The following is a 17,888-nucleotide window of genomic DNA, read 5'->3' as shown; positions in this document are numbered from 1 at the left end:
GTGAGCCAGCACTATAAATGTGTCGGCATTGGGTCCGGTCTACTACGGGGAGACACCGACGTGGTATAACCACATTAATTATGAAAAATCACGTTAAACCACAAGCAAACAAACCTTCATACTATGTTCATTTTACATTCTGATTAAAACGATACCCTCATTTCTTTGTCAGAAGTTATCCAGGTACTCATATAGAAGGAATTATACCTGTATGAAACTAATACCTCAGATAAGATTTTAATACTGCGTAAATCTTATTGAAAGTATGTTAGCTATGTTTACACAGGTTCACCGAGGAAAATAGTCTATAAATTTTAATAGATATAGCCTGATGTCTGAGACTTTCTGATAAATTTGTAATTACGTACGTGGGAAGGTCTGTTAGCAACCTGCGGATGGTCGTGGGTTTCCCCCGGGCTCTGCCCGGTTTCCACCCACCATAATGATGGCTACCGTCGTATAAGTGAAATATTCTTGAGTACGGCGTAAAACACCAATCAAATAAATAAATAAACGAATAGCAATTAAGTATGGCAGCTGACAGCGGCAATCTAGTCTCTAGTCTGCGGCAATCTAAAACCGCGCCCTTCGCGGGCTTGCTCAAGCCGCGGTCAAAAACTGAATGTTATCAACTGCTGTCATAGAAGTTCTGTAAGAACTGTGTTTAAGTATGATTTGTGAAATAGAGTTTTAGTGTCATGGCTGTACTAGGATAAATACTATGTTCATTTGACCAACAAACTCAGCCCTTCTTTACGCAGCTATATGCGTGCCATGGTGTCACTAGTGGCATTCGAACCCACCATAACTAAGTTAAAGTCTGAAGTTGACGACCATATTTTATAGACTATGTCACACTCTGAAAAACAGGCCGCCCCGGTGGCATAATCGTTACATATTTCAGTGACGGCAGCATTTGGCGGTATGGACTCACCCTGCCACAAAAGGAGACACAGTACATGTACACACACCTAATGACTCCTCGTCGTCATATGACTGAAACAGTTTGGCGTTAAACCCCAAGCATTCATTCATTCTCTGAAAAACGATTGCTATAGTCAACGTAAACCATCGATTGTATATACGTGAGTTTTACAGAATAAACAATTATGGATTGCTAAGTTCATCCATCCATAAACATAACCACCCTCTCATAAACAAAAATTACTTCTTAATTAGGTAGGGCTTTAAAGACCAATAAGGGCAAATAACAGTTTGCCTATATGCACTTTTTGTACATACTTCACATATCTGAATTAAAAGAGCCCACTTTCCCACCCCATGCACAGCCCACAGGGACAGCTTCCCCTGTGATATGGATTCAGATTGACAGGTGCACCACCCGGAGACAGATTGCTATCACATATCTCCTCTTGGCAAATAAATCTTAACCCGGCCAAACCGAAAAGTGAAAACTAATAAGTGTAAGGCAAACAAGTCTTCAAGGTATACAGGTTAGGGTGAAGACGTACCACAGGGTAAATGCCCCCAGGGTATAAAAAGAGTAAATGAGACAAGTAGGGAAGTGTTATTCAGGCTATATACAGGTCAATGATGAGGGAGACAATGGTCTCATGACAGGTGATAGATTTGTGTTTAGTACTGTGACCATCCCACATCTATCATTATTTACCCACTGGGAAACTCTCGGATAGAGTTTGAAGGGTGGACAATTGAATGCCTGCGTACAGAAATATATACGTGAGGCTGGGAATATATACTTATTTCTTTTTTATTCACGTTTATTAACAATGATATCTTGCTTTAGCAGGACTACTTTATCATTAGGGTTTCATAGCTTTGTTTAGGGTTCCATAGCTAGAAAACTAATGCAAATAAAGATTGTACGAAAAAGCATAACAATTAACTTGCGTACACACACAGAATAAACTCAGTCTGCATGGAAAAAGTGAAATATAAACGTGTGAAAAATATAAATATTTTAGAAGATAGCAACGACGTCATTTCGTCAATTATGTGGAGAAGTGTAGCTATATAAGTGTATGAATGAAGTGTTTACACAAGGAAAATTTCCCACAATGAACTATAACATAGTGCTCAAGATACTGGGTCAGTATATACGTTTATCAAGTATTACTGACAGCATTTTTTCTCCTAAAATGAACTTTTAATGCTCACGTTGACGCGGCGACAGTCGTATTATACACGGACATCACTTTTTCCCGAAAGGTGTGTTATATGTTTTACAGCATATTAGGCCATCAGCCTAAATACGCTTTGTACATAAATGAAGAAGTGCGTGAGTGCATAGACATTAGCCGAATAAACGTGGCTTCAACGCCAGTATGACAATGCACATAAAAAAGAACAGCTTGAAGGTATAGACATGAGTAAACTAACGTTTTGCGTAGGTTAAACGCCGTATGACAGTGTACGTACAAAAAGAACGACGTGAAGGTATAGATATTTAGTAAAACACAATTTGCAGAACGTAAACGCCTTATGACTGTGTACGTAAAAAAGAACTGCGTGAAGGTAAAGACATTAACTTTTTGTGTAGCTGAAACGCCTTATGGCAGTGCACAAAAATGCGTGAAGTAGTTATTAGTCGAGCAACATTTTCCATAATTTAAGCGCCTTATGACAAAATTGCATTGAGTTAACCATTTCATAACCTCGGGGTTCCGATCATTAAACAATGTATTCATTCTGTGCCAACTGAATTCTAACAGAGAGAAACTTCTTGGGAATATATCTAACGCTTAGCAATTCATACATCGGGCATTCCATTATAAAATTAAGTCAATTTTCAACAACATCACATTAACAGATTGGACATGCTCGATTCTCGCATGTGTCAACAGTTAAACCGCTGTACCAACTTGTTCTAGGTTTGGTATACTAACTTAAAATCTGCGAAATAGTTCAAGTATAATTCAGTTCACATATCGATTTTCTACTCTCGGTACCGTTTATCGGGACTACTTTCTCCAGTATTGTTCTCAGTACATTCACATTGGAATCGCACGGCTCTGCTAAAATTGCATCCTTTGGATCATAACTTAATTTAACTTTCGCCTTGCATTATGTAGAATTTACGATAATAGTCACTAGGAATGTTCTATCTCTATTAACCTGACATGCTGTAAGCCAAATCTGTCACCATCGTCATTAAACGATAACATTTAGATTGGAGAGATTTCGAATCCGTTGTCCTATACCATTCAGTCTAAAGAGACACGACCGCATATTGTCGCCCAGGTCCCACGAGCAATGAAAGTTAAAGGACACAGAAATTCCTTGTCCACGCCCGGAATTGAACTCTCACCTTGTAAGCCTCATTACGTTGAATCGTGCTTAGTTGAACACAACACCCATAGTGTGTGAACATTATACGCATAGCTGTTATTATCTATCACCTTTAAAAGATTAAGTATTCTATGTAGCCTACCTACAACAAAATACAAAACATGTTTTGAGGCAAGAAACAGAAAATTAAAGAATTCGGGCAAAGATAAGCTAATCCCCTTTTAAATGTATTGTAACTGCTTTCTTGCTCGTCATGAATCATATATAGCAACTACGTATATGATATCAATGACCCTTTTCAAGGACGCGCAAGCCAGCCTAAAAGTTTTATAACCAAGCTAACCTTAGGCTATAAATAACTCTTTTTTTCAACAACAACATACATTTACATAACACGATGTTATCATTTACATCCTGATGCAACAGTGTACTTGAAATACATAGCCTGTACCTGTCACAGTGTCTACGTGCAATCATAAACAAGGTATCCTGCTATAACAACTAGCCGTGACCTTTATAAACATATTACGTCGAAAGTATTAGGTGTGCTATTCGATATGTGATTTGAAATCAAATAACAAATGGCAAAATTGTTGTTATTACGAGTATTACTTAACAATTATATTATATTTAATAATCTTCATATCTGAACAGAATTAAGTGGATACAGTATGTTATGTTAAAATTAATATTTAAATAGTTGATAATTTGAATGTTATCTTACAGATTTACACTTATGTTGCATATAATAATTTCATATCTGATCATTTAAGTTAAATGAATTGGATCTTCCAACCATAATGCTGACCGCCGTCGTATCAGTGAAATATTCGTGAGTACTGTAATGTTCTACTCTCGTATGTTCGGTATATTGTCAGTTATATTTCGCCACGATATTCGTGAGTACTGTAATGTTCTACTCTGGTATGTTCGGTATATTGTCAGTTATATTTCGCGACGATATTCGTGAGTACTGTAATATTCTACTCTGGCATGTTCGGTATATTGTCAGTTATATTTCGCAACGATATTCATGAGTACTGTAATGTTCTACTCTGGTATGTTCGGTATATTGTCAGTTATATTTCGCGACGATATTCGTGAGTACTGTAATGTTCTACTCTGGTATGTTCGGTATATTGTCAGTTATATTTCCCGACGAGGATGGCTTAATCTCTTCTCCTACCACCTCTGGCATTTCCAGCCTGTCCAGGAGATCAATCCGTAATGTGGAAGCGTTGGTATGAGAGTTTTCAAAATTATGTAACCGCCACTGGACTGAACAGCGAGGACGTTCTGTAACTCGGAAACATTAATGGTCAGAACGTTAGCTTAACCATTGGTTTATGCGCCAAGGTGTCATTTCTCAGAGAGATACTGTATAAGAAGTACTTTTCTCAGCGCCCCTCAGAATATGTTAACCTACAAAAAGTCACATTCCTGTTTTCGGTGTTGTCAATTTGAGTGTTAAATACGACGATCAAATGTTGAAGAACTTTCTCTTTTACGTCACTTAAGAAGGTACCGGTCTTACGGGAATTGCTCTCCTCAGCCAGTTAGGTTTTAAAGCCACAAATAACGGCAACGTTATTCAGATCGTGTACATTCCGTCTCAGTTTTCTCAAGAGTTCACCGCTATTGGAAAGGCAGCTAAATACGCAACCATCCAACAGTCGACCCGTCCGTTCGACCTGTGTCACAGTAACTGAGACGATTTCCCCTGTCTGTGCATCCAGAGATTTCAGCAGAACTCGAACGTTTAAAGGAATCCGGAATAATAGAGAAAACTGAAAATCATCGACATGAATTTCAAACCTGATTGTCGCACGTCGGAAAAACAAAGTGTTTCGATTATGCGTTGATCTACGGGCTGTCAACAAAGCTTTTATACCGGACAATACCATTACTGAACATGGAGGAACTCACTTCTGAATTCCTTGGATATGCCATTTTCATTAAACCTGATTTGAGTCGTAGTTATCTGCAGATACCCCTGACCGAGGATGGTAGACATCTGGCAGCATTTATCTTTCGTGACACCAGACTGCCCTATGGACTTGTCTCAGCACCGAGCGTTTTCCAGAAGATTTTGTCGTCGATTCTGTCCGGGTGTAAAAGATGTAATCATCTCATTGATGATGTCACATTTCATGTCACACTTCATGCCGATAATCACAAAAACATTGGGAAAAGTCATGGAGCGTTTTTCCGATAGTCACCTGACACTGAAGGTCGAAAAGTGCCAGTTTTCACAGAACTCCATTGATTCTGCCGGGTACAACATTTAAGCCAAAGGAAGAGTGCCAGTACCTCAAAATTGTACCAGACTACGCCAAAATTACGTCGGTTACTCCGGAAAACTGAATCATGGAACTGAACACAGGAGAAAGTTGGTGCGTTTACCACTCTGAAACATTAGCATGTACACCGCTTATACATTCTGACCCTGGTCCTCCAACCTATGTTACATCAGATGCCTTAGGATGCGTTGCAGGAGCAGTACTGTCGCAAATCTCGGATGGCAATGAACGTCCTGTGGCTTTTGCTTCCCGTGCTCACTCACATACAGAGCGGAAATATTCCACGAGTGAACGCGAGGCTCTTGCATGCATATTTGCATGTGAACAATGACACATGTATCTCTACGGGCGCAAATTTACTTTGCGAACAGACTATAAAGCACTGAAAGTATTACGGTCAACATCTGGACCAGGACCTTTGAGAATCTACACATGGGCTGATAGATTACTTCAGTACAACTTCAATGAGGAGCATACCAGTGGAAACAATAATGAAGTAGGAGACATGCTCAATAGATTCGCTTCCGAAGGAAACAGTGTCAACTTCGGGGTTAGAGGATGCTGACGTTCTTAGAATTCATCTAGATCATCTTGTCATTCAGGAAGATCTCAGGCAAGCTTCAGCCGGCGATCCAGTTCCCAAACAGATCTACAACTATGTTTTACATGGATGACCTCATCATGTTTCAACAGAACTGAGAGCATATCACTGCCTCCGACAAGAGATATCTGTTTGGAATGATCCGTGTATTGCCTGTGGTTCTAGAGCAGTAATACCTGACAGTCTTCAAGAACGTGTCCTCAACATGGCGCAGTGTGCCCACCCAGGCATAGTTCGCATGAAACAGAGATGTCGAGAAACCGTCTAGTGGCCTGCCATGAACACGAACATTACAGATGTCTTGAGAAACTGTGAACCATGTGCACTGAGTGGCAAATCGGTAAAACCTGTTCAACCTCCACTACAGCCCATTCCTTGGCCAACTCAAGCTTGGAAAGAGATGGGTATAAACATCTTCGGCGAAGTTCACACTGCGATTTCTGTTAGTTGTACATGGTCTCCATTCCAAGTGGTCTGAAGTTGCTACGACCAACAGAATAACTTCAGATGCAGTCGTTCGCATCTTGGAAGATCTCTTCGTTCGTCGGGGAATTTACCTGATGTTGTTATTTCTGATAATGACGCCCAATTTACTTCCGATGAATTTGAAACGTTTCTGTCTACACACGGAATCCAACGCCGTCCGACATCTCTCTACAATCCTCAAATCAACGGAGCAGTTGGAAGATTCAACAGACTCTTGAAGGAAGGACTGAAATCCAAACTCCGAGAGGGGAAAACCTTCACGCAAAGAGTCCGCAGTTTGTATGCAAAACTACGGTGCAACGCCGCCCAAACTCAATCTGAAATCGCCAGCGGAACTGATGATCAACCGCAAATTTAGATTGCCCATTGGGCATGCTTAAACCACCGAATAAGGACACATCTAACTCATCATCTGGCCTAAAGCAAATCGTAAAGCATGTTGCCTGGAGACAAAAAGAAAAGAAAACAGGCCTACCATCTTTCCAGCTAGATGATGGGTCATCATAGAATGCCAGACGTTGTATTCTTTCATATCAAGAAGCACAACCCAGAGAATCACATTTATTCTATGTGTGAGTTCTGTTCTGAAGGGAGGAAATGTAATGTTCTACTCTCGTATGTTCGCTATAATTATGTTATGCCAGTTATGTTTTTGTATTGACCTTTGTGATCACATGACTGTACAGGCGCGTATGTTTGTTATGGCGAGAATAAAAGATGGACGATGAAATCGCTGTTTGTCTTCTTTCCTCCTTCTGCGGACGCAACAAGTCCGCAGGACGTAAAACACCAATCAAATAAATGAATAAATGATTTGGAGTTGTCATACCCCTGCCGTTCCAGGACATAAACCTACTTCCTTAATTTCCATAAGTCAGTAATGCGAAGACCAAGAGCCGACTTTGTTTAAAGGAGAATTAATTATAGTGGTCTTCTTGTTCGCACCACTTTTATGCTCTACCCACTCACCAGAGTTCTCGATATCATGTATAGACGAGAGCAACCTAAGTAATCTTCACCACCAGGGTGGCATCTGACCAGAGCTGGATTTGAACTCTCACCTTTGCGGGGAATGGCTGCAGTTGATTATGCGACCGACGCCCTTCTTCAATCTTAAACTCGAATGATTGGTTGACTGTTGTTTAACGCTATACTCAATAACATTTCACTTATATTTAAAGCTGACTGATATGGATGGAGGAAACCGGAGTGCCTAGAGGTAAACCGTGGGCCAATGGCAAGTTACTGATGTACTTTTCCACATGTCACATACAAGCTTGTACACCATGTTGGTGGAAGACAAATGATCTCCAACGAACATGAAGTAACATAGACGCTGTCAACCGCTTGTTATCACCATTGCCCAACGAAGATGGGGAGTGGAGAGATCCACAAATTTCCCTGCCAAAGGCCGCGATAGAATCAGTACCTAGTGTGCCTCGTGGTTAGATGTCCCTCATCGATGTGCTCACCTAGTCCTGCCCGAATACATATGCACACTTTAGCTGTTGTTTTCAGTCGGATCGAAATTAAACGTAGGATGAGGTCCCTTATATGGGAAACACGTGTGTTTATACTTGTGTATTTACTCGTTAGCAAGTTCATAGCTGAGCATTACGCGTTAGTGCTAACACTCGAAACTCGTTAGACGTTCGAGTCTAGCAGGTTCCCAGTGTAAATTGAGTACAAGGAGACCTGTCACCGGTGACTACCCAGTCAGTTTGAGGCCCGACCTTCACTGCCCAGTCCACATTTACACAACGACATGAAAACGCATGTAGCTGTAGAACGGGTCTCTTAGCATCACATGTCTTAACTGTCAGTGTATGAAGAACGAGTAGTTCGCGTAAACAGAGAATGAGGCCAGCCACAACTCTACAAATGAGTCGCCTGAGCTTATCATTCAGTGAGATACGGCCGCAGATAAACTCTGTGCCTTGCGTCAACACACCGAGGCTCCCCACCCCACAGGCATTCTAGCACACTGTGGGCCTTGCAAGGCGATGAGAACTTTGGGACGAGCACAAGTAGGTGTCGAGTGACCTGTCCATCAGTGCAGTTACGTAACATTTGCGGACCCCTACGGCCAACACATGCAGCCGGACATCGTTAAGCTGGCGCTGTGTCACATCATCAAGACGAAATTTGATACTTGTGGAGACTAAGCTCTCTGAAGAGACGCCCAACAAATTGGGCTCAAGCCAAACTTCGCACTAAGGTGACTGGACTCAGGACTCAGAAGACGTTTTTCTTCAATTAAGTCAGTCAAAATGGTGTCGAAGTTTGACCCGGCTGTAATCGTGATCATTTTCCTAGCTGTTGTGTTACCTGAAAAGACCGAATCTGCTCAAGATTTTCGTGCCTTGGAGGGGCAAGTGGACGAAATGGTGAGAGCCATGTTGGCCTGTAAACCAAAGATCTCTGGAGTGACTCTGGCAGTGGTGAAAGACGGTCAGCCGATAGTACAGAAAGGGTACGGTATGGCGGACCGTGAGAAAAACATACCCGCCACACGAGATACGCTCTTCCAGATCGCCTCTCTAAGCAAAGGTTTCACCACGACACTGCTCATGAAGGTTCTGGACAAATTACCAAAGTAAGTGAACCACTGATTAGACAATAATTAGCGAATAGTCTTCTTAGCGGGTTCTCTTTGTCAGATTAATTGTTGCATGACTGAATGCTATCGAAAATTAACTCCATGGTGGCATGGGCTTGGTCAGGATTCCATTGTAGTTACAGACTTTATTATCCAAGTTCCATCTTGATCCGAACTCCCTGATAACTATCGGCAGTTAGGGTGATTTGTTTGATAGAGTTCACCCATGTGGTCGCCCTGAGTTAAAGACCAGCTCATCCTGGCTCCCTCTCCTCTCTAACGTGGTCATGCCTGTCAGCAACCTGCGTATGGTCGTGCGTTTCCTCCCGGATCTCCCACAGTCATATAAGTAAAATATTTTTAAGTGTGGCGTAATACCGTGATTAAATTAATAAAATAAAATAAAAAATTATTAGTCGTATACATGCTGACAACAGTACATTAGGTTTTTTTATACGAATGATATAAAATGATTTATTTATTTATTTATTTGATTGATGTTTTACGCCGTACTCCAGAATATTTCACTTATACGACGGCGGCAAGCATTATGGTAGGAAAAACCGGGCATAACCCGGGGGAAACCCACGACCATTCGCAGGTTGCTGCAAGACCGTCCCACTTACGACCGGAGAGGAAGCCAACCTGAGCTGGGCTTGAACTCGCTGCGACCGCATTGGTGACAGGCTCCTGGGTCATTACGCTGCTCTAGCGCGCTTAGCAACTGAGACACGGAGGCCCCCGTTCTAATGAATGGAACGCCTAAAACTTCAACCTGTCTGTCTGCCTGTCGGTCGGTCTAGGACGCACCGCAGTGATATAAATGAATGAACCCGCGAAAGCGATGTTAAACTCCTACTAGGCGAATGAACAAACAATATAAATAAGGCATACTAAAGACATAAGCTGTTGAACTAAGTTAACTTGTCAGGTGATTAATTAATGAGTGGAGGACAAATTAACAAGGAAATGTTTCTAATTAAATCGGTTGATTATAAGATTTGCCCGGGGGGGATGGTGGTTGGAGGCGGGGGGGGGGGAGCTGTCAACAAACATCAATCGACACCGACAAAATACATCCATGTAAATATGCACCTTGAAAGGCTGCAGTGTCTTGTATTTAATGTGAATTAGCAAGCACAAAATGAAAGAAGTCTTTCTCTGTCTCTAAAATTTTGTTAATGTCATTTCTTGTTTTGTTTTTTGTTTGTTTTTTTTTTGTTTTTTTGTTTTTTTTTTGTTTTTTTTTTTTTTTGAGGTAATCATTTACTTACGTCTCTGTATTGTTTTGACTGTTCTACATTATCTTTGCCGCTATCACTGTTAATGGGATGTTGGTGACAATGTACTCTCGACATACCTCGTGTGGCCAATTATGTGATGTGCATTTCTGCGTCACATGGTGGGAAAGTTCATCAGTAACTGGCCAAAGGTCGTCGTTCGTGTAGTTTACGACATATACTTCAGTTTGACACCATTACGCACGAGGCTACTCAAATAATGTAATCTGATATAAGTGCTTATGTACCGCCCTGCTCATTATGCTGGTCATTATTTGGTGTTACGGGTTTATTATCCATAGAATAATTGAGGCTTTATGACGCTTGATATGGCAATGTGACCTTTCCACTGGGCATTGAAAAACCACCAAGGCTTCGTAGCCTGACCTACAGCATTCCTAGCCATTTAAGTACTTAGCTATAACGCAGTTTGTACATGTGGTCATCAGCGACTAGACATGCGGAATAAAGCTGTTTGGGCATTTGTATGCGCAACATATGTATTATACGTCAGTACGTCGTAAAATCTTAGGCATATATAAAACGTCAGGGCCATCGTATATGAAGCCCTCTTAGCATGTAACTATCATGACCAGCAGTGTACAATATATCGGCATGACAGTCCTTGTGAGAGCAGACCTAGGGTTTCATGCAGGTTCACGCTCGTATATTATTGAATATGGCGCAAAGCAATGTTTGAACTCGGAGTCTTCAAACGATTGTCATGAAGATATACACATACCTGTGAGAAATGCCAAAAGCTTTTCTTCTTTTTGAATTTTGCCTGTCTGTGAGTTAAAGAGGAACTAATGTGTTATACAACTGGACATTTATCTGTATTCTTTCTTCTGTTAACTGTTGATCGAGGCGTTATAAGTATTAGGCATTAGTGCTATATTACGCAAATTGTAATTAGCCATAAATAGTTGGAAAAAAGTACTTTATTTATGAAACAGAATTTTAACTCGAAATCTGTGGTTTAAGATCTAAAATAAACCTTAAACGGATAGGATTGTCATGGATTGGGAAACCCATGGAGCTATTTTATGGAGCTATAAACTAGACTGTCTCATTTTTGCAAAAAAAGTTGCAAGAAATTGGATTGACGAAGTTTTTGTGAAAGTTACTTCTGTTTACTACTTCTTCTCCCAGGAGTGTACTGTTGCTATAGATTATTTGCCTTGCAGCCATCAAAGTTTAGTATTATCGTTCGGAGCTGTGGACTTTGTTTACGCGGCAGGGGAGAAACCAGACACATGCACACCTTTTCCACATAGAGAAAGAGTATTATAAAGTATTTATGAACAGTATTACAGCATGCATATCTGTATATGTGCAGGTTATATGAGTGGAACGTGACTCAGGTTGTCAGAGAAACATCATACTGTCACAGGTCAGGGAAACGTCACTCAGGTTATAAGAGGAAAGGGACACGGGTTGGCAGTGGAACTTGGCGCAGTCAGGGAAACATGATGTAGGTTGCAAGCGGAACGTGGCAAGGTTGTCATGGGAACGTGACGCAGGCTGTCAGGGAGCGTGGCACCGGTTATCAGAGGAATATGACACAGGTCATCAGGGGAACAGGTTGCAATGGGAACATGGCACAGATTGGAAGGGAAAAGTAGCACAGGTTGCAAGGGGAACGTGAAGCATGCAAACATGACGCAGCCAGTCACAGAGAAGTGACACAGGTTGACGGGAACCGAAGTATTCCAAATACTATATAGAACTTTTTATTATTTTTTTAAAAAATCTTGTAACGTTTTCAGTGTGACGGTGAACACGCCTGTGACTAAAATCCTCAAGGGTGACTTCAGCTTTAACGATGCTCAGCTGAATCAGTACGCCACCATACAGGACCTGATGTCACACCGTCTCGGACTGCCCTCGCACAACTACGTCCGCCTAAAGGACATGACCAGGGCAGAACTGGCCGGGTACGTAGCTCTCTATGGGTTGGGCCGTAAGCCCAAAAAGTTATCTGAGTATGGTTTAGTCTTAATCTACATAGAACCAGGGTTCTTCTACACATAAAATCCAAAGACTTATCTGAATTGAGCTACAAAGATTCGAAAAGAGAACTGTTCCGTAAAAGTGATTTGTACCAGCGGTGACCCTGTATTATTATTGATTATTGTATATTTCCGCTCCGAGACGTGATGCCCTTTCCAGCTAGAACCTGAATCGACTTTCAATGAGAAACGATAAACTGATGCTACCGATGTTGGTGGTTTTAAAATTTGCGTTCCTCCTTCGTAAAAACACAAACATACATACGTTATTTAGATCGTCTATTCACAAATTAACCGAATATTGTGCTTGTTTCAGTTTGTTCAAGTACATCAAACCCAAGGGCGAGTTCAGGTCCACCTTTTACTACAACAACATCGTGTATGGTCTGCTTACGTACATCACAGAGGTTCTAGGGGGAGATACCTGGGAGAATCTGATGAGCCGAGAGTTGTACGAACCCCTAGGAATGTCACGTACCACCTTCGCTCACGCTCTTGAGCCTAATGAGACGGGCGTGGCCGTTGGCTACCAGAGCGACAGAGATGGTCAGCTAGCAGAGGTTCCTAATGAACTGTCCAGGTAAGAGCAGACAAGGTCAACTGAAGGTCATTTATGATGCATGGCTGGCGTCCTGAAACCCTACACAGTGAAAAAAGTAGTCTGTTGATTTTGACAGAAAATCCTGTTGTCTGAGTGATGCTAGAATGTATTCCGTTATGATCGAAATACTCAGTCATAATCAACACACCAACCCGTCAGTGGAATACATGTACAATGTATTTATTTATTTGATTGGTGTTTTATGTCGTACTCAAGAATATTTCACTTATGCGATGACTGCTAACATTAGGGTGGGAGAAACCCACAAGCACCCCCCAGGTTGCTGCAGACCTTCCCACGTATGGCCAGAAAGGAAGCCAGCACGAGCTGTTCTTGAACTCACACAGACCGCAATGCTGAGAGGCTTCTGTGTCATTGCGCCGCGCTGGCGTGCCACAGAGGCTACTGTACAATTTTTATGTTGAAGTAAACGAGTGTTTTTTTTTCTTACTTTGTGGCTTACAAATGGAAAGGAAATGAATATCACTATATGACGGTATGAGGCTACAAATTCCTCTAGCACCTGGAATGCTGACAAATAATTAGTTGAATGATTAGTGGAATGGTTGTTTGCTTTTATTAAAACTTTGGCTGGTTGATTGATTGTTATGACTTTCAAAAACTACATGATTAATTCATGTTTGTTTATAAACACTTTTGTGATAAATTACAGTAGTAAGTAGATGTTTTTCACTGTATACATGTAGTTTGTTGCCACAAGATCTTTGACTCCTGCAAGAAAACCAGAATACGACCAACAACAAAAATCGGTCATACCAAAGCAGTAATGCCGATTCTTGCTTTAAGAGGTGGTTTCATTTGAGGATGATTATCAAGGGAGAGTCACAGGCTTAGGGCTTGTGACGATTGATTGACTCTATTTAACATCATGCTCAAATATTTTTCACTTACACGAAGACAACGAGGAAACCCCATAGCTTTGAGTAAACAACCTACTTTTCCACGTGACAATTATAAACGCCCACATGAGGTAGGGCCTAGGTGAAACTAGCAGGTAGTTGCTTTTTTCATATTCAGTATTGTATATATGCTGACAAATACACATAAATGATATCTGGTTGACAACATCGTCATCATAAGTTGTCATGAAGACAAATAATAAGGCTAACGTTTTGTTGTTTGTTGTTTTTTTTTATTGGTGATAACTTGCAGACAATGGGGGAAGCTTGGCGGTTCTGGTGCCATCATGTCAACTGCAGTAGACATGACCAAATGGATCAAATTCCACTTAAGTGAAGGTAAAAACGGAACTGGCCACCGAGTGATGTCATCAAGGACTATTCGCAAAAACCACGAGGCCAAGGTCACCATGACGTCATCCATCAACAAATACATCACCGTGCCGGAATTCCCGACCACCTTCGTCGTGGACCGCTATGCTGCAGCCTGGAGGAACGGTTACTATCGAGGTATGGGTGGAAAAAATTGAAGGGCAAAGCTACATGGAAACCTGAAACGTAGAAATATCAGAATGAAAGAGATATAACCATGCGAATAGCCGCGATGTAGTTTATACCAAACAGTTTCCAAGCAACAATTAACCGAGTAATTTTTTGATCAAATGAGAAAATAAAAAACAACCTTAGCTGGTCTTCTATATATCAGGTAATAATATTACCATCATGCTTTCCATCCCTTAAATAAACCCGGCATTACATGTTAACAACTCTGTAGCCTTAAGTCAACATTTAGAAAATTGAGGTATTTGCAAATGTCTGAACATGTGTACACAGTGTGTTCCATGCAGGGACTTAACAAACATTTAGCTTTTTATGGGAAAAGAAACCAATAGAGTTTGCTATATACTTCCTATGTGTTTTTTAAGGAAGTTAGTATTGAGGACAATATTTAGACCTCTACGTTCAAAACAGGTGTGTAAACAGGAGGAAATGTGACTATTCAGTATAAAAGACGTACACATTAGAGAGTAAAGCCAGAGCAATGACGGCAGTTTGAGTGTTAATTGACATATGGTGACATGTAACCGGTGAAATGCGGCCTCTTGTCAAGCCTTTTGGTATATAAGATGAGACAAATGGGACGAAGCTTCCTTTAACATACTGGAACACTTCATTGTTTTCACTTGTAGGCCTGGAGACTGTGTCTCACACTGGCTCTACATTTGGTTATACAGCCATACTTATGCTGTATCCTGACGTCGACCTGGGTATCTTTATCGGCTTGAATGGAGAAGATCCGAGCGTTTTTAGTCGGACCGCACTACAGTCCTTCATCGCCGATCTCGTCCTAGGGTATGAGCCTTGGCTCAACACTACCAGTGTCTGCACCTTCCCGGCACCGTGGAAGGAGACGCGCCCCTCCGGTAGAGATGGGCCAATAAAAAAGGATCTTACACCGACAAAACCACTTGACACTTACGTTGGCCAGTACTCACTCCCGTTGTACGGTGCTTTGGATATAACCAAGAACAAAGACGTGAACTGTACGAACTGTTTGAGGATGACTTACGGTATTTCCATATGGGACCTTTATCCAGGCGCACTCCCCAACCAGTTCATAGCTTTAGGGAAAGGAGCTGTTCGACTCTGGAACGCCGTTTCTGTGATGTTCAACGTCCCCTCGGGAAAGTCAAAGGCCGCCTCGCTGCAGCTGTTGTCCTTCGATTCCAAAGACCCTCCGACTTTTTCAAGAGTAAAACCACAGTAAGTAATCTGTTTAACCAGAGGTACACTTCAATAGCTGTCATATCGGCTGGCTTAGCACCTTGGCCGTGTTCTATACATAGCCATATAAAAGCATTTTCATACTTCTGTTCAGGTCATCTTTTAGCAAAAAAAATCATTTCATTTTTAGGGATTGCGAATTTCTCTCACATTACCCACTTTTCTCAGACTACCGAATTTCCCAAAATACTCTAAGAATAACCAGTTTTCCTTGGACTACCCAATTTCTCTCAGACTACCCAACTTTCCCAAGTTTTCTTATAAAACCATATTTCTCGTGTCTACCCGGTTTCGCTCAGACTACCTAATAATTTCTTGCCTAATTTCCCAAATTTCTCGCAGAATTTTCAGTTTATCTGTCAACCCACCAGTTTCCCTCAGACTAGCTAATTTCCTCCATTCCTCTTAGAATACCCATTTTCTCTTTAACCCAATTTTCCTATGTTCTCTCATACTACCCAATTCCTCTCTAACAACTCCCCTGAGACTACCTAATCTCCCCTCCCGCATTTCCTTCAGACCTACCTAATTCCCCCAATTTCCTTCAGGCCTACCTAATTCCCCCAATTTCCTTCAGACCTACCTAATTCCCCCAATTTCCTTCAGACCTACTTAATTCCCCCAATTTCCTTCAGACCTACCTAATTCCCCTAATTTCCTTCAGACCTACCTAATTTCCTCAATTTCTCTCAGACTGTTCTCATCGTCCCATCAGCTGAGAGCGGTGTGTGGTTTCTGTTGCAGGTGTCAGGATGGATGTAAAGCTCATCAGTCAGCCAGTGATAATTCCGGATCACCACTCTTCTGCACACCATGGATGACCACGTTCCTGTCCGCCTTGTTCTTCATGCAATTCATATTTTAGGACAAATACATAAACAAAGAAATCCACAGCAAACTCTTTGAACATGACTGAAACACAATTGAAAAGCAGGGTTTATTTTCCGGTTCGTTTTTACACTTTTTTATGATTACATTTAAACGTTTCTTGAGTACTTGTGCTGTGTCATATCTGTTGTGATCGCTTGACATGTCAGCCATATCAACATATATACCTTATGGAATTGGAATGATTCTAATATGGAGGTATACACAGACATTAATAGATATATTTATACCTCCACGGGTCAGTCATGGATGGCGATTCTTATAGTGTTAATATGGATTTTCCCTTCCAGTTTTTAAAAAAGGAGAGTCTTTCCTCGGCCAGCAGAAATTCGGTGACCAGATATACATCCACCTCTCGCATTATCCATTTTACGGCACCCGCTCCTCTCGCATTATCCATTTTACGGCACCCTCTCCTCTTGCATTATCCATTTTACGGCACCCTCTCCTCTCACATTATCCATTTTACGGCACCCTCTCCATTGCGTCAAGCCGCACATCCAATAGAGATTTTTTCTCATATTACTCAATTTCCCCAATTTCTCTCAGTCTGTCCAGTTATCCAATTGTCTTTCAGGGAAAGATCATGTATGGAAGGATTAAGTAAATTCGGTAAATAAAACTTAACATCTGGCCTTTGATTTGCTTACCATGCAACAGGAACCACGGCCAATCAGGAGCAAGATTCGTTAATTTATTTAAGTTCATAAACGTTATACTCGACCGTATTTCGCTTATACGATAGCGTAGAGTGTGTGATGGGTCTATGGGTGATATGGTCGCTCTGGAAAAAAACCACCGGGCTTTGGCAAGATATACTGGGAAACTTTCCCGAGTGACATACGCCATATTTGGTACGTGGGAAGGTCTTGCGGATGGTCGTGGGTTTCCCGTGGGCTTTGCCCGGTTTCCTCCCATCATAATGCTGGGAGCCAAGTTATAAATAAAACATTCTTGTGAACGGCATATAACACCAATCAAATAAATAAATTAACACGCCATATTGGTGAAAGGTCTCCATGTACGGAACTTCATGTAACACCACACGAGTAAGCACCGCCCGCCGTTTCATGTCATCAAGTTCCAATAACAATGGAAGCAGGGAAATCTTGAAAATTGTCTTAATACGTCTAAGCTGACTTTTGG

At 41.4% G+C, this 17,888-nt stretch overlaps 1 protein-coding gene across 1 annotated transcript; it reads left to right on the top strand.

The window, feature by feature from the left end:
• The first annotated feature begins 8,307 nt into the window (after nucleotides 1-8,307).
• Nucleotides 8,308-17,369, top strand: LOC135472974 (uncharacterized). The gene is made up of 6 exons (XM_064752728.1): nucleotides 8,308-9,253; nucleotides 12,306-12,473; nucleotides 12,865-13,128; nucleotides 14,323-14,579; nucleotides 15,260-15,833; nucleotides 16,599-17,369. Exons 1-6 carry the CDS (start codon nucleotides 8,928-8,930, stop codon nucleotides 16,717-16,719), a joined length of 1,710 nt encoding a protein of 569 aa, XP_064608798.1. The 5' UTR covers nucleotides 8,308-8,927; the 3' UTR covers nucleotides 16,720-17,369.
• Nucleotides 17,370-17,888: the final 519 nt, after the last annotated feature.

The sequence above is a fragment of the Liolophura sinensis genome, chromosome 8 (genome assembly GCF_032854445.1).
Source record: "Liolophura sinensis isolate JHLJ2023 chromosome 8, CUHK_Ljap_v2, whole genome shotgun sequence".
Classification (NCBI taxonomy): Eukaryota; Metazoa; Mollusca; class Polyplacophora; order Chitonida; family Chitonidae; genus Liolophura; species Liolophura sinensis.
Note: the sequence above shows the minus strand (reverse complement) of the source record. Positions and strands in the feature narration are given on the sequence as shown.

Bases quoted from the DNA above. Each gene is read 5' to 3' on its own strand.
- LOC135472974 (XM_064752728.1), top strand. From the start codon at position 8,928: ATGGTGTCGAAGTTTGACCCGGCTGTAATCGTGATCATTTTCCTAGCT. The intron at 13,129-14,322 runs GTAAGAGCAGAC...GATAACTTGCAG, and splicing joins GTTCCTAATGAACTGTCCAG to ACAATGGGGGAAGCTTGGCG. The intron at 14,580-15,259 runs GTATGGGTGGAA...TTTCACTTGTAG, and splicing joins GAGGAACGGTTACTATCGAG to GCCTGGAGACTGTGTCTCAC.